The 24,637-nt window shown below is 43.3% G+C and overlaps 1 protein-coding gene across 1 annotated transcript in view; it reads left to right on the top strand.

Annotated features, from left to right (window-relative positions):
- The window catches only part of LOC124133754 (nuclear factor related to kappa-B-binding protein-like), a 50,580-nt gene that overhangs the window by 7,586 nt on the left and 18,357 nt on the right, over positions 1–24,637 (top strand). Inside the window, exons 6-17 of the mRNA XM_048387353.1 lie at positions 101–228; positions 967–1,085; positions 1,506–1,576; positions 2,200–2,328; positions 8,825–8,937; positions 13,481–13,586; positions 14,271–14,526; positions 16,157–16,244; positions 18,673–18,799; positions 19,859–20,048; positions 21,569–21,629; positions 22,827–23,001. Coding sequence (XP_048243310.1) covers positions 101–228; positions 967–1,085; positions 1,506–1,576; positions 2,200–2,328; positions 8,825–8,937; positions 13,481–13,586; positions 14,271–14,526; positions 16,157–16,244; positions 18,673–18,799; positions 19,859–20,048; positions 21,569–21,629; positions 22,827–23,001 — 1,563 coding nt within the window. The remainder of the gene's footprint in view (positions 1–100; positions 229–966; positions 1,086–1,505; positions 1,577–2,199; positions 2,329–8,824; positions 8,938–13,480; positions 13,587–14,270; positions 14,527–16,156; positions 16,245–18,672; positions 18,800–19,858; positions 20,049–21,568; positions 21,630–22,826; positions 23,002–24,637) is intronic.

Below are 24,637 nucleotides of genomic sequence, written 5' to 3'. Positions count from 1 at the left end.
GTAATATGAGGATCTATGTGGCTGTCAAGGCAGTAGGTCGTCTTCCACGGTGTCATGCAGAAGTTAAGTTTCCATTGAGCCATCGACCTGCTTATTTCAGATGGCTTCTACTCACCTGATATAGCGAGATACACTAATCTATGCAAGCAGTACAAATATCGAGAATACAAGTTCCGGCAGCAGCGGTACTACTCAGCTCTACTCAAGGAGGTTATTCTAACAAGACAGGTACGTAGAGCATAGGTCCTGTTACCATGGTTACAGTGGGTACTTCAGTAATTAAGGTACATAGCTCATAGTTCACTGTTACAAAGATTTATTCAGCAATTTAAAGACTGTTAGTTATGTAATAAGAATTGTGGATGCGTTTTGTGAAGGCCAGGGATGAAATCAAAGTACAATGATGTGTTTATGTTGGGGTAATGTGTGTCTGGGAGGTAGGTTTTCAGGATCCAGTAGTTTCAACTTGGGTCAGTGAAAATTGAGATTTTTAACTTTTTTAACTGATGAATCAAGCCACGGCCTGGTCCCAGGGAGAGGGGATCCAGCTAGTGATCAGACTGATGAGTGCTCAGATTACATCAGCAATTTTGCAACATTTGGCAGTGGGGTAGCCTAATGGTTAAAGCGTTCGCTCATCGCATAGAAGGCCTCGCTTCAACTCCACACGCAGATAGAATGTGTGAAGCCCATTTCTGGTGTCCCCTCCCGTGATATTGCTGAAGTAGTGCTAAAAGCCTTAAGTGGCGTAAAACCATATTTACTCACTGGTAAGGATTCCTTGAGGTATGGGAGCGTCATTTCATTACCTCATTCATATTAGACACGCATCACTTTTACACAAGTTAAGATGGCCATGTGTGTTCAAGGGTGATGGGGGAAGTGTGTCCATAGCATAAAGTATCGATAATGTAACAATGAAAAATAAAATGAGTCGTCCTACTAATATTTTTTATGATTGTTTAGCGAGTTCTGGAAGAAGTGGGTCAGGTTCCGCCAGAACAGCCGGTTAAAATGAAGACCACGCGTGCCCCTCCACCAAAAGATAAGTCCCTAGAACACAAGGTCAAGAAGAAATATACAAGGTCAGTGCAACTTTAATAGATGACTTATATTTTCGCATTGGTGGCCCAGTCATCTAAGGCGCTGCAATTAGGTTTCTTGGTTTGTCAGCACCATACCTGTGCAAAGTGGTAAACATCTTGGACCTGCATTATTTCAGGCTTTCCTCCCGAATTAAGCTGACATGCAGTGATATAACTGGAAGACTTCCCAAAGAGGCATTAAACCCAACTTACTCACTCACTTACACACAGTGTATTATGTGGTAATGAAGAGTTGAATGCAAAATATGTTAAGGACTTTCAACTTTCATAATTATTATGATATATTTGTCACTACTTTTATTTGTAGTCTGTTGTCATAAATAATTTTATTCAGAATTTGGACTTTGTATTAGGCATATAGTAGATACAGCAGTTATTTATTTGTTGCCATGGTTACAGATTGCTGAAGGAGGTGCGAGAAGAGTGTGAGGTGGATGAAACATCCTCGGAAGAGGAGGAGGAGGCAGTCAGTGAGTGTATTCAGTGTTTCAGCTGATGGCACTTTAACAGCCTACATCACCATGTGTTATATATCAGACTTGATCCGAACTCATTTCACGTTAAAGAGCTTCATGTCATGCTGAGACTTGTATACTGAATCATGCCCATACATCTAGAATATTGCTGTGTGGCGTTAAACTAAAAAGAATACCAAACCCTCCCACATTAATGTAAATGATCCCATTGCTGTAACTGTAGCCCCTCATTGTCCGATGGATGACACACAGTATATGAAGTACTGTTGAGCCCCACTCACACTCTGTGCTGGGGAGCACGGGTGGCCCAGTCGTCTAAGGCGCCACGATTCACTGTGCAGAGTTGCGTCCCTTGGGCACGCCAGAAACCTATGATTGTTGGTTCGCCCTGATTATGTTTCTAGGTTTGTCAGCACCATACCCGTGCTCGTGGGTTTAACCGAAGTGGTAAACGTCTGAAACCTGCATCACTTCGTGCTTTCCTCCCACATTAAGCTGACACGCTGTGATATAACTTGAATACTGTTAAAAGCGGCGTTAAACCCTACTCACTCACTCACTCACTCACTCACTCACTCACTCACTCACTCACTCACTCCCTGTGCTGTATCCCCCAGGTCCGGTCCAGCGGAGTCGACGACAGCTGTTCAAGTCTCTGGGTCCCATCCCCTCCCCCGAGCCAACCATGCCCAGCGTCCTGGCCACATTCGCTGCCAAACCTCCCATTGTTAATGGTGATGTTCCTGGTAGGTGTCACTACTACTACTCTCTACTTCATCCGTTGTACTCACACTGATCATCCAGACCCGTGAAGATTGCGGGGTAGAATAGGTCTTCAGCAACCCATGCTTGCCGTACGAGGCGACTAACGGGATCGTGTGGTCAGGCTCGCTGACTTGGTTGATGCATGTCATCGATGGTCATGATATCAATCACTGGATTGTCTGGTCCAGACTCGATTATTTACAGACCACCGTCATATAGCTGTAATATTGCTGAGTGCGGCGTTAAACAACAAACAAACCAAACCAAACCACACTGATCATCCGGGTTACAATTGGTCTTCAGCAACTCAAAGCACCCTGAAGTGGTTGTCAGGCTTGCTGACTTGATTGTCTGATGAAGACTTGACTGTTTACAGACCACCTTAATGTAGCTGGACTATTGCTGAGTGTGGCATTAAACAAACAAACTAATTTGCCAATGATTTGACATGCCATTAACAAGCTGTGGGATTACATGATTGACAGCTAATAAAAGGATGTTATGTGGGTCCATTAAGATCTTTACAATGATGTAAATGTGTGTGTATGTTGTGTGTTGTTTCAGGTGTAAATGTGTGTCTATGTTGTTTCTGGTGCAAATGTGTGTGCAAGTGTGTGTGTGCAAGTGTGTGTGTGTGTGTGTGTGTGTGTGTGTGTGTGTGTGTGTGTGTGTGTGTGTGTGTGTGTGTGTGTGTGTGTGTGTGTGTGTGTGTGTGTTGTTTCAGGTGTAAATGTGTGTCTATGTTGTTTCTGGTGCAAATGTGTGCTTATGTTGTTTCAGGTGTAAATGTGTGTCAGTGGTGTTTCAGGTGTAATTGTGTGTCAGTGGTGTTTCAGGTGTAATTGTGTGCCTATGTTGTTTCAGGTGTAAATGTGTGTCAGTGGTGTTTCAGGTGTAAATGTGTGCCTATGTTGTTTCAGGTGTAAATGTGTGTCAGTGGTGTTTCAGGTGTAATTGTGTGCCTATGTTGTTTCAGGTGTAAATGTGTGTCAGTGGTGTTTCAGGTGTAAATGTGTGTCAGTGGTGTTTCAGGTGTAAATGTGTGTCAGTGGTGTTTCAGGTGTAAATGTGTGCCTATGTTGTTTCAGGTGTAAATGTGTGTCAGTGGTGTTTCAGGTGTAAATGTGTGTCAGTGGTGTTTCAGGTGTAAATGTGTGTCAGTGGTGTTTCAGGTGTAAATGTGTGTCAGTGGTGTTTCAGGTGTAAATGTGTGTCAGTGGTGTTTCAGGTGTAAATGTGTGCCTATGTTGTTTCAGGTGTAAATGTGTGTCAGTGGTGTTTCAGGTGAAAATGTGTGTCAGTGGTGTTTCAGGTGTAAATGTGTGTCAGTGGTGTTTCAGGTGTAAATGTGTGTCAGTGGTGTTTCAGGTGTAATTGTGTGCCTATGTTGTTTCAGGTGTAAATGTGTGTCAGTGGTGTTTCAGGTGTAATTGTGTGCCTATGTTGTTTCAGGTGTAAATGTGTGTCAGTGGTGTTTCAGGTGTAATTGTGTGCCTATGTTGTTTCAGGTGTAAATGTGTGTCAGTGGTGTTTCAGGTGTAAATGTGTGTCAGTGGTGTTTCAGGTGTAAATGTGTGTCAGTGGTGTTTCAGGTGTAAATGTGTGCCTATGTTGTTTCAGGTGTAAATGTGTGTCAGTGGTGTTTCAGGTGTAAATGTGTGTCAGTGGTGTTTCAGGTGTAATTGTGTGCCTATGTTGTTTCAGGTGTAAATGTGTGTCAGTGGTGTTTCAGGTGTAATTGTGTGCCTATGTTGTTTCAGGTGTAAATGTGTGTCAGTGGTGTTTCAGGTGTAATTGTGTGTCAGTGGTGTTTCAGGTGTAAATGTGTGTCAGTGGTGTTTCAGGTGTAAATGTGTGTCAGTGGTGTTTCAGGTGTAAATGTGTGTCAGTGGTGTTTCAGGTGTAAATGTGTGTCAGTGGTGTTTCAGGTGTAAATGTGTGTCAGTGGTGTTTCAGGTGTAAATGTGTGCCTATGTTGTTTCAGGTGTAAATGTGTGTCAGTGGTGTTTCAGGTGTAAATGTGTGTCAGTGGTGTTTCAGGTGTAAATGTGTGTCAGTGGTGTTTCAGGTGTAAATGTGTGCCTATGTTGTTTCAGGTGTAAATGTGTGTCAGTGGTGTTTCAGGTGTAAATGTGTGTCAGTGGTGTTTCAGGTGTAAATGTGTGTCAGTGGTGTTTCAGGTGTAAATGTGTGTCAGTGGTGTTTCAGGTGTAAATGTGTGTCAGTGGTGTTTCAGGTGTAAATGTGTGCCTATGTTGTTTCAGGTGTAAATGTGTGTCAGTGGTGTTTCAGGTGTAATTGTGTGCCTATGTTGTTTCAGGTGTAAATGTGTGTCAGTGGTGTTTCAGGTGTAAATGTGTGTGTGTGTTGTTTCAGGTGTAATTGTGTGCCTATGTTGTTTCAGGTGTAATTGTGTGCCTATGTTGTTTCAGGTGTAAATGTGTGTCAGTGGTGTTTCAGGTGTAAATGTGTGTCAGTGGTGTTTCAGGTGTAAATGTGTGTGTGTGTTGTTTCAGGTGTAATTGTGTGCCTATGTTGTTTCAGGTGTAATTGTGTGCCTATGTTGTTTCAGGTGTAATTGTGTGCCTATGTTGTTTCAGGTGTAAATGTGTGTCAGTGGTGTTTCAGGTGTAATTGTGTGTCAGTGGTGTTTCAGGTGTAAATGTGTGTCAGTGGTGTTTCAGGTGTAAATGTGTGTCAGTGGTGTTTCAGGTGTAAATGTGTGTCAGTGGTGTTTCAGGTGTAAATGTGTGTCAGTGGTGTTTCAGGTGTAAATGTGTGTCAGTGGTGTTTCAGGTGTAAATGTGTGTGTGTGTTGTTTCAGGTGTAATTGTGTGCCTATGTTGTTTCAGGTGTAAATGTGTGTCAGTGGTGTTTCAGGTGTAAATGTGTGTCAGTGGTGTTTCAGGTGTAAATGTGTGTCAGTGGTGTTTCAGGTGTAAATGTGTGTCAGTGGTGTTTCAGGTGTAAATGTGTGTCAGTGGTGTTTCAGGTGTAAATGTGTGTCAGTGGTGTTTCAGGTGTAATTGTGTGCCTATGTTGTTTCAGGTGTAAATGTGTGTCAGTGGTGTTTCAGGTGTAAATGTGTGTCAGTGGTGTTTCAGGTGTAAATGTGTGTCAGTGGTGTTTCAGGTGTAAATGTGTGTGTGTGTTGTTTCAGGTGTAATTGTGTGCCTATGTTGTTTCAGGTGTAAATGTGTGTCAGTGGTGTTTCAGGTGTAAATGTGTGTCAGTGGTGTTTCAGGTGTAAATGTGTGTCAGTGGTGTTTCAGGTGTAAATGTGTGTCAGTGGTGTTTCAGGTGTAAATGTGTGTCAGTGGTGTTTCAGGTGTAAATGTGTGTCAGTGGTGTTTCAGGTGTAAATGTGTGTCTATGTTGTTTCAGGTGTAAATGTGTGTCAGTGGTGTTTCAGGTGAAAATGTGTGCCTATGTTGTTTCAGGTGTAAATGTGTGTCAGTGGTGTTTCAGGTGTAAATGTGTGTCAGTGGTGTTTCAGGTGTAAATGTGTGTCAGTGGTGTTTCAGGTGAAAATGTGTGCCTATGTTGTTTCAGGTGTAAATGTGTGTCAGTGGTGTTTCAGGTGTAAATGTGTGTCAGTGGTGTTTCAGGTGTAAATGTGTGTCAGTGGTGTTTCAGGTGTAAATGTGTGTCAGTGGTGTTTCAGGTGTAATTGTGTGCCTATGTTGTTTCAGGTGTAAATGTGTGCCTATGTTGTTTCAGGTGTAAATGTGTGTCAGTGGTGTTTCAGGTGTAAATGTGTGTCAGTGGTGTTTCAGGTGTAAATGTGTGTCAGTGGTGTTTCAGGTGTAAATGTGTGTCAGTGGTGTTTCAGGTGTAAATGTGTGTCAGTGGTGTTTCAGGTGTAATTGTGTGCCTATGTTGTTTCAGGTGTAAATGTGTGCTTATGTTGTTTCAGGTGTAAATGTGTGTCAGTGGTGTTTCAGGTGTAAATGTGTGTCAGTGGTGTTTCAGGTGTAAATGTGTGTCAGTGGTGTTTCAGGTGTAATTGTGTGCCTATGTTGTTTCAGGTGTAAATGTGTGTCAGTGGTGTTTCAGGTGTAAATGTGTGTCAGTGGTGTTTCAGGTGTAATTGTGTGCCTATGTTGTTTCAGGTGTAATTGTGTGCCTATGTTGTTTCAGGTGTAAATGTGTGTCAGTGGTGTTTCAGGTGTAAATGTGTGTCAGTGGTGTTTCAGGTGTAATTGTGTGCCTATGTTGTTTCAGGTGTAAATGTGTGTCAGTGGTGTTTCAGGTGTAATTGTGTGCCTATGTTGTTTCAGGTGTAAATGTGTGTCAGTGGTGTTTCAGGTGTAATTGTGTGCCTATGTTGTTTCAGGTGTAAATGTGTGTCAGTGGTGTTTCAGGTGTAATTGTGTGCCTATGTTGTTTCAGGTGTAAATGTGTGTCAGTGGTGTTTCAGGTGTAAATGTGTGCCTATGTTGTTTCAGGTGTAAATGTGTGTCAGTGGTGTTTCAGGTGTAAATGTGTGTCAGTGGTGTTTCAGGTGTAAATGTGTGTCAGTGGTGTTTCAGGTGTAAATGTGTGTCAGTGGTGTTTCAGGTGTAAATGTGTGTCAGTGGTGTTTCAGGTGTAAATGTGTGTCAGTGGTGTTTCAGGTGTAATTGTGTGCCTATGTTGTTTCAGGTGTAAATGTGTGTCAGTGGTGTTTCAGGTGTAATTGTGTGCCTATGTTGTTTCAGGTGTAAATGTGTGTCAGTGGTGTTTCAGGTGTAAATGTGTGTCAGTGGTGTTTCAGGTGTAAATGTGTGTCAGTGGTGTTTCAGGTGTAATTGTGTGCCTATGTTGTTTCAGGTGTAAATGTGTGTCAGTGGTGTTTCAGGTGTAATTGTGTGCCTATGTTGTTTCAGGTGTAAATGTGTGTCAGTGGTGTTTCAGGTGTAAATGTGTGTCAGTGGTGTTTCAGGTGTAATTGTGTGCCTATGTTGTTTCAGGTGTAAATGTGTGTCAGTGGTGTTTCAGGTGTAAATGTGTGTCAGTGGTGTTTCAGGTGTAAATGTGTGTCAGTGGTGTTTCAGGTGTAATTGTGTGCCTATGTTGTTTCAGGTGTAAATGTGTGTCAGTGGTGTTTCAGGTGTAATTGTGTGCCTATGTTGTTTCAGGTGTAAATGTGTGTCAGTGGTGTTTCAGGTGTAATTGTGTGCCTATGTTGTTTCAGGTGTAAATGTGTGTCAGTGGTGTTTCAGGTGTAAATGTGTGTCAGTGGTGTTTCAGGTGTAAATGTGTGTCAGTGGTGTTTCAGGTGTAATTGTGTGCCTATGTTGTTTCAGGTGTAAATGTGTGTCAGTGGTGTTTCAGGTGTAAATGTGTGTCAGTGGTGTTTCAGGTGTAAATGTGTGTCAGTGGTGTTTCAGGTGTAATTGTGTGCCTATGTTGTTTCAGGTGTAAATGTGTGTCAGTGGTGTTTCAGGTGTAATTGTGTGCCTATGTTGTTTCAGGTGTAAATGTGTGTCAGTGGTGTTTCAGGTGTAAATGTGTGTCAGTGGTGTTTCAGGTGTAAATGTGTGTCAGTGGTGTTTCAGGTGTAAATGTGTGTCAGTGGTGTTTCAGGTGTAAATGTGTGTCAGTGGTGTTTCAGGTGTAATTGTGTGCCTATGTTGTTTCAGGTGTAAATGTGTGTCAGTGGTGTTTCAGGTGTAAATGTGTGTCAGTGGTGTTTCAGGTGTAAATGTGTGTCAGTGGTGTTTCAGGTGTAATTGTGTGCCTATGTTGTTTCAGGTGTAAATGTGTGTCAGTGGTGTTTCAGGTGTAAATGTGTGTCAGTGGTGTTTCAGGTGTAAATGTGTGTCAGTGGTGTTTCAGGTGTAAATGTGTGTCAGTGGTGTTTCAGGTGTAAATGTGTGTCAGTGGTGTTTCAGGTGTAAATGTGTGTCAGTGGTGTTTCAGGTGTAAATGTGTGTCAGTGGTGTTTCAGGTGTAAATGTGTGTCAGTGGTGTTTCAGGTGTAATTGTGTGCCTATGTTGTTTCAGGTGTAAATGTGTGTCAGTGGTGTTTCAGGTGTAAATGTGTGTCAGTGGTGTTTCAGGTGTAATTGTGTGCCTATGTTGCATTGATGTTTGAGGTGCAAATGTGTGTGTGTGTTGTTTCAGGTGTAAATGCGGGCCCATGTTGTTTCAGGTGTAAATGCGGGCCCATGTTGTTTCAGGTGTAAATGCGGGCCCATGTTGTTTCAGGTGTAAATGCGGGCCCATGTTGTTTCAGGTGTAAATGCGGGCCCATGTTGTTTCAGGTGTAAATGCGGGCCCATGTTGTTTCAGGTGTAAATGTGTGCCTGTCTTGTGTGTGTTGTTTCAAGTGTAAATTCGTGTATGTTGTCTGTGTTTGTTCAGGTGAGAATGTGTGTATATAGAAAATCTGTGTATATATTGTGTGTGTTTCAGCTAAGAATGTGTGCATATTGTGTATGTGTATGTTTCAGAGGTAAAAGTGTGTATATGAAGTGGGTGTGTCTGTTTCAGGTGAGAATGGCAGTAGTGTGAAGCGTCCGCGTCCCATCAGCCCCATGGAGGTTACGGAGGAGGACTTCCGCCAGATGCTGAGGAGTCACAAGAGGAAGAAGGCTGATAGTGTGGTGAGCACACACATGGGACAGTTCACTGTGTCTCAGTGGGGTATTCATGTAGCATCCCTTGCACACGGACACGCACACTGTTTACTGTGTCTGGGTATTCCATCTTCCCGAGGCAAGTGAGTTAACTGACTATAAAAGTCTAGTTTCCACCCTTGCCGAACTAGGCTGGTACCATGGAGTTACATTTTGGCTGGACTAACGAGTCTATGCATAGTCCAATCAAAATCGCGCACCAAAATCGAAATCCGGTTCGTAAAGTGTCATGCAGATTTCGGTCGACTGCAGGATTTGCAAAGCATGTGCACCGCTCATTCGTTGTCAACAGATATTTTCTAAATCTTTTCATGTTTTGAATCAAGGTGCTCACATGATTTGATGCACTTCGCGATGTAAGACTCATTTTTTCACAATATAGATCTTGATTATCGATCAAATCGTCTTGACTGGGCGCTACCGTTTTGTTTGAAGCAAATGCAAGTGATACAAGAGGTTGAATCTGAATGGTCAATACGAGAGGCATAGAAAGGACATAACTCGTAATGGCCACTGGTGGCGCTACGATCGAGCCCAGGAATTCCAGCCTAGTTCGGCAAGGGTGGAAACTGGACTTTTAAAGTCAGTTAAGTCTCTTGCCTCGGGAAGATGGGGCTATTCATGTAGCATCTCACTCTCCCTCTCACACAGACACATGCACAGACACGCACACACAGAGTGGCTGTACACAGGAGCTGACTGTATATGGCTGTACACAGAAGCTGACTGTATATGGCTGTACACAGGAGCTGACTGTATATGGCTGTACACAGCTGACTGTATATGGCTGTACACAGGAGCTGACTGTATATGGCTGTACACAGGAGCTGACTGTATATGGCTGTACACAAGGGCTGACTGTATATGGCTGTACACAGGAGCTGACTGTATATGGCTGTACACAGGAGCTGACTGTATATGGCTGTACACAGGAGCTGACTGTATATGGCTGTACACAGGAGCTGACTGTATATGGCTGTACACAGGAGCTGACTGTATATGGCTGTACACAGAAGCTGACTGTATATGGCTGTACACAGGAGCTGACTATATATGGCTGTACACAGGAGCTGACTGTATATGGCTGTACACAGGAGCTGACTGTATATGGCTGTACACAGGAGCTGACTGTATATGGCTGTACACAGGAGCTGACTGTATATGGCTGTACACAGGAGCTGACTGTATATGGCTGTACACAGAAGCTGACTGTATATGGCTGTACACAGGAGCTGACTGTATATGGCTGTACACAGAAGCTGACTGTATATGACTGTACACAGGAGCTGACTATATATGGCTGTACACAGGAGCTGACTGTATATGGCTGTACACAGGAGCTGACTGTATATGGCTGTACACAGGAGCTGACTGTATATGGCTGTACACAGGAGCTGACTGTATATGGCTGTACACAGAAGCTGACTGTATATGGCTGTACACAGAAGCTGACTGTATATGGCTGTACACAGGAGCTGACTGTATACACAGGAGCTGACTGTATATGGCTGTACACAGGAGCTGACTGTATATGGCTGTACACAGGAGCTGACTGTATATGGCTGTACACAGGAGCTGACTGTATATGGCTGTACACAGGCGCTGACTGTATATGGCTGTACACAGGAGCTGACTGTATACACAGAAGCTGACTGTATATGGCTGTACACAGGAGCTGACTGTATATGGCTGTACACAGGAGCTGACTGTATATGGCTGTACACAGGAGCTGACTGTATACACAGAAGCTGACTGTATATGGCTGTACACAGGAGCTGACTGTATATGGCTGTACACAGGAGCTGACTATATATGGCTGTACACAGGAGCTGACTGTATATGGCTGTACACAGGAGCTGACTGTATATGGCTGTACACAGAAGCTGACTGTATATGGCTGTACACAGAAGCTGACTGTATATGGCTGTACACAGGAGCTGACTGTATATGGCTGTACACAGGAGCTGACTGTATATGGCTGTAGACAGGAGCTGACTGTATATGGCTGTACACAGGAGCTGACTATATGGCTGTACACAGGAGCTGACTGTATATGGCTGTACACAGGAGCTGACTGTATATGGCTGTACACAGGAGCTGACTGTATATGGCTGTAGACAGGAGCTGACTGTATATGGCTGTACACAGGAGCTGACTATATGGCTGTACACAGGAGCTGACTGTATATGGCTGTACACAGGAGCTGACTGTATATGACTGTACACAGAAGCTGACTGTATATGGCTGTACACAGAAGCTGACTGTATATGGCTGTACACAGGAGCTGACTGTATATGGCTGTACACAGGAGCTGACTGTATATGGCTGTATATGGCTGTACACAGGAGCTGACTGTATATGGCTGTACACAGGAGCTGACTGTATATGGCTGTACACAGGAGCTGACTGTATATGGCTGTACACAGAAGCTGACTGTATATGGCTGTACACAGGAGCTGACTGTATATGGCTGTACACAGGAGCTGACTGTATATGGCTGTAGACAGGAGCTGACTGTATATGGCTGTAGACAGGAGCTGACTGTATATGGCTGTACACAGGAGCTTACTGTATATGGCTGTACACAGGAGCTGACTGTATATGGCTGTACACAGAAGCTGACTGTATATGGCTGTACACAGAAGCTGACTGTATATGGCTGTACACAGGAGCTGACTGTATATGGCTGTACACAGGAGCTGACTGTATATGACTGTACACAGGAGCTGACTGTATATGGCTGTAGACAGGAGCTGACTGTATATGGCTGTACACAGAAGCTGACTGTATATGGCTGTACACAGAAGCTGACTGTATATGGCTGTACACAGAAGCTGACTGTATATGGCTGTACACAGAAGCTGACTGTATATGGCTGTACACAGAAGCTGACTGTATATGGCTGTACACAGAAGCTGACTGTATATGGCTGTACACAGAAGCTGACTGTATATGGCTGTACACAGAAGCTGACTGTATATGGCTGTACACAGGAGCTGACTGTATATGGCTGTACACAGGAGCTGACTGTATATGGCTGTAGACAGGAGCTGACTGTATATGGCTGTAGACAGGAGCTGACTGTATATGGCTGTACACAGGAGCTTACTGTATATGGCTGTACACAGGAGCTGACTGTATATGGCTGTACACAGGAGCTGACTGTATATGGCTGTACACAGAAGCTGACTGTATATGGCTGTACACAGGAGCTGACTGTATATGGCTGTACACAGGAGCTGACTGTATATGACTGTACACAGGAGCTGACTGTATATGACTGTACACAGAAGCTGACTGTATATGGCTGTACACAGGAGCTGACTGTATATGGCTGTACACAGGAGCTGACTGTATATGGCTGTACACAGAAGCTGACTGTATATGGCTGTACACAGAAGCTGACTGTATATGGCTGTAGACAGGAGCTGACTGTATACACAGAAGCTGACTGTATATGGCTGTACACAGGAGCTGACTGTATATGGCTGTACACAAGGGCTGACTGTATATGGCTGTACACAGGAGCTGACTGTATATGGCTGTACACAGGAGCTGACTGTATATGGCTGTACACAGACGCTGACTGTATATGGCTGTACACAGAAGCTGACTGTATATGGCTGTACACAGGAGCTGACTGTATACACAGAAGCTGACTGTATACACAGAAGCTGACTGTATATGGCTGTACACAGGAGCTGACTGTATACACAGAAGCTGACTGTATACACAGAAGCTGACTGTATATGGCTGTACTCAGGAGCTGACTGTATACGGCTGTACACAGAAGCTGACTGTACATGGCTGTACACAGAAGCTGACTGTATATGGCTGTACACAGGAGCTGACTGTATATGGCTGTACACAGGAGCTGACTGTATATGGCTGTACACAGAAGCTGACTGTATATGGCTGTACACAGGAGCTGACTGTATATGGCTGTACACAGAAGCTGACTGTATATGGCTGTACACAGGAGCTGACTGTATATGGCTGTACACAGGAGCTGACTGTATATGGCTGTACACAGGAGCTGACTGTATATGGCTGTACACAGAAGCTGACTGTATATGGCTGTAGACAGGAGCTGACTGTATATGGCTGTAGACAGGAGCTGACTGTATATGGCTGTACACAGAAGCTGACTGTATATGGCTGTACACAGGAGCTGACTGTATACGGCTGTACACAGGAGCTGACTGTATATGGCTGTACTCAGAAGCTGACTGTATATGGCTGTACACAGGAGCTGACTGTATACGGCTGTACTCAGGAGCTGACTGTATATGGCTGTACACAGGAGCTGACTGTATATGGCTGTACACAGAGGCTGACTGTACATGGCTGTACTCAGGAGCTGACTGTATATGGCTGTACACAGGAGCTGACTGTATATGGCTGTACACAGGAGCTGACTGTATATGGCTGTACTCTGGAGCTGACTGTACATGGCTGTACACGGGAGCTGACTGTATTTGCATGCCTCTACTCCACTGTTGTGTTTCAGGAGTTGCCAGAGTTGGACACACAGAACATCTCGCTCCAGGACATTCTGTCTCGATGTCAGGCCAACAAGAAGATCACAACCAAAGCCTCTCCTTCTTCAAGTACAAGTATGTCTTCACCTTGAAAACTTAGATTACGTGATTATCGGTATGAAATGTCGGGCGACAAGGATGTGTGTGCTGCCAGTTCAGTTCATTGAGTTGCATCCCTTGGGCACACTAGAAACATACGATCGTGGGTTCAAATCCCAAGTCAGCACCAATTTCATGCTTGTGGGTTTCACCAAAGTGGTAAAGTCTAAGGCCTGCATCACTTCGGGGTGACAAAGCTGACATGCCGTGATATAACTAGAATACTGTTCAAAGCGGTGTTAAGGCCAACTCACTCAATATGAAATGTAGTCTTCTTATCCTTGCTAGGGGCAGTCGGGTAGCCTGGTGGTTAAAGTGTTCTCTCGTCACGCCGAAGATCCGGGTTCGATTCCCGCCATGGGTACAATGTGTGAAGCCCATTTCTGGTGTCCCCCGCCGTGATATTGCTGGAATATTGCTAAAAGCGGCATAAAAGCATACTCACTCACTCACTCACTCTTATCCTTGCTTCCTTACCTTGTGTTTGTTTGGGACCTGGAAATATGATATGTACTCCCATCTGTTGAATTGATGTTAGCAGGATAATAACGATAATGGTCTTACTCAATTATTATAGGGGCTCTGTTGTATAGCCCAAACAAACAAACAATTTTCACTGACATGACCAAGATGTTTTACATCATTAACTGATTCTGTTAGCATCAGCGTCCGCAACAGCAGCATCAGCCTCAGCACCAACAACACAAACCTCACCTGTATTGAAGAAGAAGATCAAGGGCAAGGATAGGGAGGAGAAGAAAGCCAAGAAGAAGATCAAGACGGAGTCCGTGGATTCCGGCAGTGTGGATGAGAGAGTTGCCTCCCCTTCTATACAGACGGCCAGCGCCGGGCTGGAGGTCCATCCAGACATCCTGACAAGAGAGGACGACACTGTGCCTGATTTTCCATTACCTGAGTGAGTTGGATGTTTTGTTGTAAAGATATTGCCAGGAAAAACATTCTTCATTGAAACCATTTTATGTCGAGCTCCATTAGCTTGATATGTAATTGTTTACATCTTACATATCCTTGTTGTGGATTCAGGACGGTCAGGTAGCCTAGTGGTTAAAGCGTTCTATTCATCACATGGGTACAATGTGTGAAGCCCATTTCCGCTGTCCTGCCGTGATATTGCTGGAATATTGCTAAAAGCGGCGTAAAACCATACTCACTCACTTTTGTGGGTTCTGGGTTTGGATGGGTCCCCAGCAGTCCATGTCTGTCGTAAGAGGCAATCAAATAGATTGAGTTGTTAAGTACAGTGGTTTGGTTTATGCCGTGTTATCGTACGTGACGATGTGGATCTTTGAAAATATACCTGGTCCAGACACACGTCTGTTATTCAAATGTTAAGACTGGTAATTTCCTTGTGAATGTTGTGGAAGGTTAACACCAGGGGTCCGGAAAATTTAAAATCCCAATGGGACATTTGCATTTAGGCCACGCCCCCTTCAAATAGCGTATTTTAGTACGACTTTTCACACACATTACAAGTTTACGTATTCATAATATGATGAATTATGAATTGTTTCACCGGACAATTAATAACAAATAATATCATTTTAGATTTACATGGAAAAAATATGTTTGTTTCTGTTATAATAACGATCTGTTAACGTAGTGAACGGTCTAATTAATATTCATGAGTTATATTCATGAGTCTGCTCAAGTGTACGCGTTGTAACATTTGGATCGAGACTATTATCCCATATTTAGTTATCACGTGACCTCACGGGAAAAGTTTTTTTTTAAACTAATGATTTTTTTAAAAACGAGACAGATAATTTAATCACAAATACTAAAATATCGTTGATAGCAATAGTTATTTAAATACTTTTTTCATCTGTACTTAATTATTGACCATAAAAAAATTGGATATCGATCGTCCGAGAAAGCAAAATGGCGGTCAATCAAGATTCAATATACGACTAGCTACTGAAAACAATAAAATCTGCAAATCCTCATTGTATGTCAACCAAGTGAAAGTCGTTAGCCACGACTTAAAAAATGATCGTCCAGACTTTGAGGGTTTGGCAGATCCGCTCGACTAATCTGCATCGGTCGACTGGCTGTCGTCACGCTTTCGCTTCTTGTCTGAGGTTATGTATCATAGCATTGTGAGGATAATGAGGTACATCGATGATGCAAGGTATTAATGTACAGTTGTAAACACCTTTCACTCAAATTAACAAGATGTTCTCAGTAATTAATCCTCGATTAATCAGTGTCAACTCAGTTTATTGCCTATTACAGTGATTGACAGATTGGACTATCATGTAGGTACGATGTATTTACAGCAATCAAAACAAACAAAGCTTGTCAGTGTAGTTAATCTTCATTGTGTTGCAACTGCAGACAAAAACTGCTCAGTCCTAACTGTTGATCATGTCCGGTCAAAATTTAAGAATGTCCGGACAATACTTTTTAAAATGTCCGGTAAGCAATATTTTAAAACGGACATTTGAGATTCCCGATCGGACATGTCCGGCGCATATGACGGTTTCTGGACCCCTGGTTAACACATTTTTTATCTCTTTTTTTTTCAGCACTGGACCATCCAAGTTAGACAACTTCTTCAGTTTATTGCGTGATATGATAAATGAATTTCCTGATCAACGAGTAACCACAGCCAAGGTCAGTGTTTGTGTGCTGGTGGCGATATTGGGAGATATATCTTGATATGTTTATCATTGAGATGGGCTGGCCATGTACATCTGGCCTCTGACCATCATCTGTCAGTCAACAGAAGCATTCAAGTCTTTGAATGGCATTTAGAAGTGATTCACACTACACAGGGGGCCGCGATTCGCTGTGCAGAGTTGCATCCCTTGGGCAAGCCAGAAACCTATGATTGTGGGTTCGAATCCCGGTTTGCCTCGATTATGTTTCTAGGTTTATCAGCACCATACCCCTGCTCGTGGGTTTCACCGAAGTGGTAAACGTCAGACCTGCATCACTTGGGGCTTTCCTCCCACATTTAGCTGACACGCCGTGATATAACTGGAATACTGTTAACAGTGGCGTTAAACCCAACTCACTCACTCGCTCACTCACACTACACAAGGAACATGTTGTTTGAACTCCTGGCTTCCATTTGTCCATTTCTAATCACCAGTCAGCACTAATTAACTGTTAGCTTCCCTTGTTTATGTTTCCCTCTTTGTTATCTTATCACGTTTGTTGTTTTACATGTACCTACATATGCTCTCTGTGTCCTAGCAGTCATTCACCTGATGAAGGAGTAAGCATATACTCCGAAACGTTGTGCTCCTCATAACAAAGAAGTTGACCTAGATATATTCTCTCTCTTAACAGAAGCATCACCAAATAGTCTGAATGGACCAGAATGTATCTGTAAATGATTGCTTATTTATTATTTTAATTGTTTAATCTCTGTTATGTTAGGAAAAGAGTATTGTCTGTTTTGATCAGTTGTAGCTCACCTGAACTCAGCGTTCACATAACCTTATGGCATGACACAATCTCATTAAAATCAGATCTTAGTTTTCGCTACTGCTAACCAAAGATCTGAGGACATCCCATTACGGGACCCGTCAGAACGATTTTTCGCGAACATTGACCGACCAATGAAATGACTGACAAGAAATCAACATTTGCCAATCAGAAGGCAGCTATCTCGAGCTTTACAGCACTAGTTTCAAACTGGCGACTACACTTAGAAACATATTTTTAAAACTGACCAAAACAACATTCTGGAATGGCTTATAGATGTCATAGATTGTATGGATATAATCATAAAACCCGTAACTGTCGTTCGGAATATTTCGAGGTTGCATGACTAGAAAACACATTCCGACTGTCACTTTCAGGATCTGGTAAGTGTTGCTCTGATTGGTTGGATGAAAGGTCGTGCTGACGTGACCCGTATTGGGATGTCCTCAGATGCTTGTTTAGCGGTAGCGATAATAAACATGGTCACAACATTGTGTTTAATTATTTCATTCTTGCCCATTACTCTTATCTATTTTTGCATGTTTTATTTTTAATTTCATTTGCAGTAATTGTATGGTATACTCAAAAATGTGATATACCTTTTTTCTGTTGTATTTTGATTATTGATCCTTCTAAGGCCTATCATGAAATATTCATGCTGTTATGTATCAGATACTTCAAATACTTATATTTGAATGTTATTTAACTTTAAATAATATGTTTATGTGGTTAACATACTAGTTTGAACAATAAAAAAACACACAAAAAAACACTGCCTGTTACAAGACAAAAATCTCAATAAAGTTTGCAGTTACATATTCTTAAAAGTCATTAATGCATTTGTAATTATCCCCCGCCCAACGTCCGTCCGTTCGTCCGTCCGTCCATCCATCATGTTTCGTTTCCGGAGCATAACTCAGAAACCGTTCAATATTTTTTCATCAAACTTTGCATGTCTGTCAGGTACATGCTGAACAGGTGCCTTTTGCTATTTAGAAATTTTAGAAATTTTTATTTTTTACGTTTCCATGGCAACAAGATGGACTTAGGTTCCAAACTCTTCTTTTTTTTACAATTTCCATGACAAGTTCCACCTCGGTTAAAAAAGGTTAGGGCTTGTTTAGATTTAATTATGTCATAAATTCTGCAACAGGGGCGGGGGATATAGCCACGTAAGTGGCAAACTCTTGTTAAACTTGGTATGTACCTTCCCTAGGAAGGGGCCCTATAATAAAAGGTTTTCGTAAAGATGTGTCAAAGGTCAAGGTCAGCATTTAGTTTTTGTGTGTAAAACATGGTTAGATTCTGAGTGAGGTTACATCGACATGTCCATGTACCCTTTAAAATCCTACCACATGAAGTGTTGGTGTCATGTCTATCAAAGGTCAAGGTCATCTTTGAGGTTATTGTGAAACAGGGTTTTGTATCATTCTTTGACAGTTACTGTTGCCCTTTTACTACAATCCTGAAACTTGGTAAATGTTGGAACTTAAGAAGTTCTCTTGACTCTGTTCAGTGTGTGGAAGTAATATTTTTGAACTGAAGATAAAATGATGGTATTTTAAGACTTTGGTGCTAGGGGTAATGATACTGTTGGTCTCTGTTACAGCTGGAAGAGAGGATACGAGAATGGCAGGAGTCTCCATCAAGCTCTCTCAACTCCTGGTTTCCAATCCAGGCGTCGTGGGTAGACTGTGTCGTCTCCGCTCTCAAATTCCTGTCTGGGGACGTGCTGGGTGAGAAAATATTAGTCTGTGTGATGATGATCTGTGTTATGTTCATGGTCAGCTCAGGAGGACTAGCTCCAGGGCCCCGTTCCACAAAGCGATCTTAGGGCTGAGTTGACGGTAACTCACTGAGTACGCGATCTTAAATTTTTGTTACGATCAGCCGCCCATTCCACAAAGCAATCTTAACTTAGAGAGTTTAAGTTAAGATCAAAATGCTAAGTTGCTCTGGACCAACTTAGGATCGCTAAAATCGATCTTAAATATTGTACCATAACAACAAAGATGGGGACTTTTATTATGATGTGCAAGGAAATGCGTCGTCTGCTAAACATGACCAAGGGAGGCCACTCTAAGGGAAACTTTTATATCTTCATGGCTGAAGATTCTGATCTTTGTTAAAATCGGCTACTTAAGAACTTGTAAAGTTACAATTGCCCTAAGATCGCTTTGTGGAACGGTTGTAAACTTTAGCCAAGACAATTTTAAAATCAACGTAAGTCTCTAAGATTGATTATAGTTATGATTGCTTTGTGGAACGGGGCCCAGGATGTACCAGGAGCCTGCGATGACAATTTGACAATAACAAACTTGGATAAATAGAACAGATTTTTTTCATTTTGGCCCAAACATTTTCTGTTGGCGAGTGAATCACACACAATATTATCAATATCAATTGCTGAATAAATGAATTGCAAGTGATTCCGTGGCATGTGATTGCTGACCATACAACATGGCTGACAAAGACATTAGGCCATGTCAACTAACAGACTACTTGGCACTGATTGGATGATAATAGAATGGTACTCGTGTTGCATTATCGTGTAGAACGGTGTCACTGATTACATACGATTGTCTAAATTTTGTTTGCGTTAATTATGAAATAAGCAGTCTGTTAGGTCATTATTGTTGATATATTTATTGATAAGAATTTACTTCAATATGGTTTTGCATGTTTGGAGGTACGGTGTATAAACATGAAAACTGGTGTGCAGTGTCAGTTTAATGTGTAGTCAAATTTGGTGTTCTTTAAGTACTTTTAGTAGTACATAATTGAATTTGTTTTAGGTCTGTCAGTGGACAACTTCATCCCCTATCTGGACTACAAGGAGCGGGCCCAGCAATGGAAGTGGATCGGGATGGGGCGAGACACCGAGGCAGAGTTAGCTCCCTTGTTCCAGCACTGGATGAAGAACAAGGACTATGTGATGGCAGACGGCCTGGACTCCAGTCAAGGCTCACCGCCTCCACCGAGAGCGTCAGTATTTTACTACTGTTCTTCCTTCCTCAAGACCCTCTCAAAGATTTACATCGGTCTATCTGTTTTCAAATCCAGGGGACTCTCGGTTATAGTTTTGGGTTGAACATTGGGGCTCCAAGGCTTGAAGATAGGGGTTCTAAACCATGAACATGGGGGCTCCAAGGTGCATTTAAAGTTCACTAAAAGACCACCCTTTTTTGTTTGAGGCAGGATGTTGGGTAGTGAGGTGGGTGGGCCTGGTGGACAGGCTGGGTGGGTCTGGTGGACAGGCTAGGTGGGCCTGGTAGTGAGGTGGGTGGGCCTGGTAGACAGGCTGGGTGGGTCTGGTGGACAGGCTAGGTGGGCCTGGTAGTGAGGTGGATGGGCCTGGTAGACAAGCTGGGTGGGTCTGGTGGACATGCTACCATTGCTAGGTGGGCCTGGTATTGAGGTGGATGGGCCTGGTGGACAAGCTAGGTGGGCCTGGTGGACAAGCTGGGTAGGCCTGGTAGTGAGGTGGGTGGGTCTGGTAGTGAGGTGGGTGGGTCTGGTAGTGAGGTGGGTGGGCCTGGTAGTGAGGTGGATGGGCCTGGTAGTGAGGTGGATGGGCCTGGTAGTGAGGTGGGTGGGCCTGGTAGTGAGGTGGGTGGGCCTGGTAGTGAGGTGGGTGGGCCTGGTAGTGAGGTGGGTGGGCCTGGTAGTGAGGTGGATGGGCCTGGTTGTGAGGTGGGTGGGCCTGGTAGTGAGGTGGGTGGGCCTGGTAGTGAGATGGGTGGGCCTACTAGTGAGGTGGATGGGCCTGGTGGTGAGGTGGGTGGGCCTGGTAGTGAGGTGGGTGGGCCTGGTAGTGAGGTGGGTGGGCCTGGTAGTGAGGTGGGTGGGCCTGGTAGTGAGGTGGATGGGCCTGGTAGTGAAGTAGGTGGGTCTGGTGGACAAGCTGGGTGGGCCTAGTAGTGAGGTTTCGTGGGCCTGGTAGTGAGGTGGGTGGGCCTGGTAGTGAAGTAGGTGGGCCTGGTACTGAGGTGGGTGGGCCTGGTAGGTGGGTGGTGGGCCACAAATGCTGATGATTGGATCTCCATTCATCTACTGCTCTGAAAGTCACTGTGAAGTGTTGTGTCCCTTACCCTTAGCTGTGACAGGATCCTCATTTTCTTGGGGTTGAATCCAATATTGATTCTTGTCAACACCAAACATGCATTTTGTTCTAACAATAGTTGCATATGACTGGGACTTGTGTCAGTTTGGGGTCAGTCCAACACTAAACTGACATGCTGGGGTATAACTGACACAAAGTTATGTTTAACATAACTCGCAGTATCATCCAGCTTTAAATTGATCAGAACTATCAACACCCCACCTTAAACTGCAGACATATCACTTATGAGAAATATTATTTGAAAATACAGTATAGATCATGAGCGACACGTTTGGAAACTATGTTGAGGCAGGTGATCTTTTTTTTATTAGTGTTTCAGTTTGTTTTCTGAAAGACTTCAGGTAAACTCTCCATGAATTCACCTCATGTTTTGTGTTTCCAGGAAGACTGCGTTTGTTGTGCGGCCGACCAGTCAAGAGGAGAAAGCTACATTCCAGGAGCAGGTCAGTTCGCTGGGAGTTTGTGTGTGGTTGGCACGGGGTATGGATGAGTTGTGACCCTTGGGTGCTGGGAATAGCCATGTTAGTTTTAACAGTGCTGTGCTTGTACTTGAAGACAGGGGTATACTTGTACTTGAAGACAGGTGTATGCTTGTACTTGAAGACAGGTGTATGCTTGTACTTGAAGACAGGTGTATGCTTGTACTTGAAGACAGGTGTATGCTTGTACTTGAGGACAGGGGTATGCTTGTACTTGAAGACAGGGATATGCTTGTACTTGAAGACAGGGATATGTTTGTACTTGAAGACAGGGGTATGCTTGTACTTGAAGACAGGTGTATGCTTGTACTTGAAGACAGGTGTATGCTTGTACTTGAAGACAGGTGTATGCTTGTACTTGAAGACAGGTGTATGCTTGTACTTGAGGACAGGGGTATGCTTGTACTTGAAGACAGGGATATGTTTGTACTTGAAGACAGGGATATGTTTGTACTTGAGGACAGGGATATGCTTGTACTTGAAGACAGGGATATGTTTGTACTTGAGGACAGGGATATGCTTGTACTTGAAGACAGGTGTATGCTTGTACTTGAAGACAGGTGTATGCTTGTACTTGAAGACAGGTGTATGCTTGTACTTGAGGACAGGGATATGCTTGTACTTGAGGACAGGGATATACTTGTACTTGAAGACAGGTGTATGCTTGTACTTGAAGACAGGGATATGTTTGTACTTGAGGACAGGGATATGCTTGTACTTGAAGACAGGGATATGTTTGTACTTGAGGACAGGGGTATGCTTGTACTTGAAGACAGGTGTATGCTTGTACTTGAAGACAGGGGTATGCTTGTACTTGAAGACCGGGTATGCTTGTACTTGAAGACAGGTGTATGCTTGTACTTGAAGACAGGAATATACTTGTACTTGAACACAGGGGTATGCTTGTACTTGAAGACAGGTGTATGCTTGTACTTGAAGACAGGGGTATGCTTGTACTTGAAGACCGGGTATGCTTGTACTTGAAGACGGGTGTATGCTTGTACTTGAAGACAGGGGTATGCTTGTACTTGAAGACAGGGGTATGCTTGTACTTGAAGACAGGGGTATGCTTGTACTTGAAGACCAGGGTGTGCTTGCAATATTATGTCAGTTGGAACCTGTATGGGCTTGCTTTCAATGGATTGAAACTTAATTTTTCAGGAGAAGAAGAGGTTTGAGAACCCTCACAAGGCTTTCATCTATCACATGCATGGCTACGAGTCCGTGGTGGGGCCAGTGAAGGGCGTCTACAGCAAGGACAACGCCATGAACAAGGCCAGGGAACACGCCCTGCTGGTGTCGGACCGACCGGCATTTGTCACCATACTCACATTAGGTAGGTCACCAACTTTGTCACCATACTGTCTTTGACTTTGTCATCGTTATTTCATTAAATATGTCCCTGACTTTGTCACTGTACTTTCATTTAGTATGTCCCTGACTTTGTCACTGTACTTTCATTTAGTATGTCCCTGACTTTGTCACTGTACTTTCATTTAGTATGTCCCTGACTTTGTCACTGTACTTTCATTTAGTATGTCCCTGACTTTGTCACCGTACTTTCATTTAGTATGTCCCTGACTTTGTCACTGTACTTTCATTTAGTATGTCCCTGACTTTGTCACTGTACTTTCATTTAGTATGTCCCTGACTGTCACTGTACTTTCATTTAGTATGTCCCTGACTGTCACTGTACTTTCATTTAGTATGTCCCTGACTTTGTCACCGTACTTTCATTTAGTATGTCCCTGACTTTGTCACTGTACTTTCATTTAGTATGTCCCTGACTTTGTCACCGTACTTTCATTTAGTATGTCCCTGACTTTGTCACCGTACTTTCATTTAGTATGTCCCTGACTTTGTCACCGTACTTTCATTTAGTATGTCCCTGACTTTGTCACTGTACTTTCATTTAGTATGTCCCTGACTTTGTCACCGTACTTTCATTTAGTATGTCCCTGACTTTGTCACTGTACTTTCATTTAGTATATCCCTGACTTTGTCACTGTACTTTCATTTAGTATGTCTCTGACTTTGTCACCATACTTTCATATTAAGTAGGTAACTGATTTTGTCACCATACTTTCATATTACAGCTGAAAAATATAGTCATGGTTCTCAGTCACTGCCCACATCATCACAAAGTTCATAGCACGTTTTGATTTGTTTCCATTTTCAATTTTTTTGTGCATTGTGTTTAAGTATTAGGATTTTGATACTTTTTTGAAAATGGAAATAAAAACAAAACATGCGGCAGACTTTATGATCATACGGGCGGTGCCTGAGAATCAAGACTATTACTTTTTTTAGCCTAAGTAGGTAATTTTTTTGTCATCATACTGACATTAAGTAGGTCTGCCTGAGCAGCTTTTGTCAAGCCACCCACATACTGACATTGAGTAGGTCTGCCTGAGCAGTATTTGTCAAGCCACCAACATACTGACATTGAGTAGGTCTGCCTGAGCAGTATTTGTCAAGCCACCCACATACTGACATTGAGTAGGTCTGCCTGAGCAGTATTTGTCAAGCCACCCACATACTGACATTAAGTAGGTCTGCCTGAGCAGTATTTGTCAAGCCACCCACATACTGACATTGAGTAGGTCTGCCTGAGCAGTATTTGTCAAGCCACCCACATACTGACATTAAGTAGGTCTGCCTGAGCAGTATTTGTCAAGCCACCCACATACTGACATTGAGTAGGTCTGCCTGAGCAGTATTTGTCAAGCCACCCACATACTGACATTAAGTAGGTCTGCCTGAGCAGTATTTGTCAAGCCACCCACATACTGACATTGAGTAGGTCTGCCTGAGCAGTATTTGTCAAGCCACCCACATACTGACATTGAGTAGGTCTGTCTGAGCAGTATTTGTCAAGCCACCCACATACTGACATTAAGTAGGTCTGCCTGAGCAGTATTTGTCAAGCCACCCACATACTGACATTGAGTAGGTCTGCCTGAGCAGTATTT

This window comes from Haliotis rufescens, unplaced genomic scaffold (assembly GCF_023055435.1).
Source record: "Haliotis rufescens isolate VD_foot unplaced genomic scaffold, xgHalRufe1.0.p SCAF_7, whole genome shotgun sequence".
Classification (NCBI taxonomy): Eukaryota; Metazoa; Mollusca; class Gastropoda; order Lepetellida; family Haliotidae; genus Haliotis; species Haliotis rufescens.
Note: the sequence above shows the minus strand (reverse complement) of the source record. Positions and strands in the feature narration are given on the sequence as shown.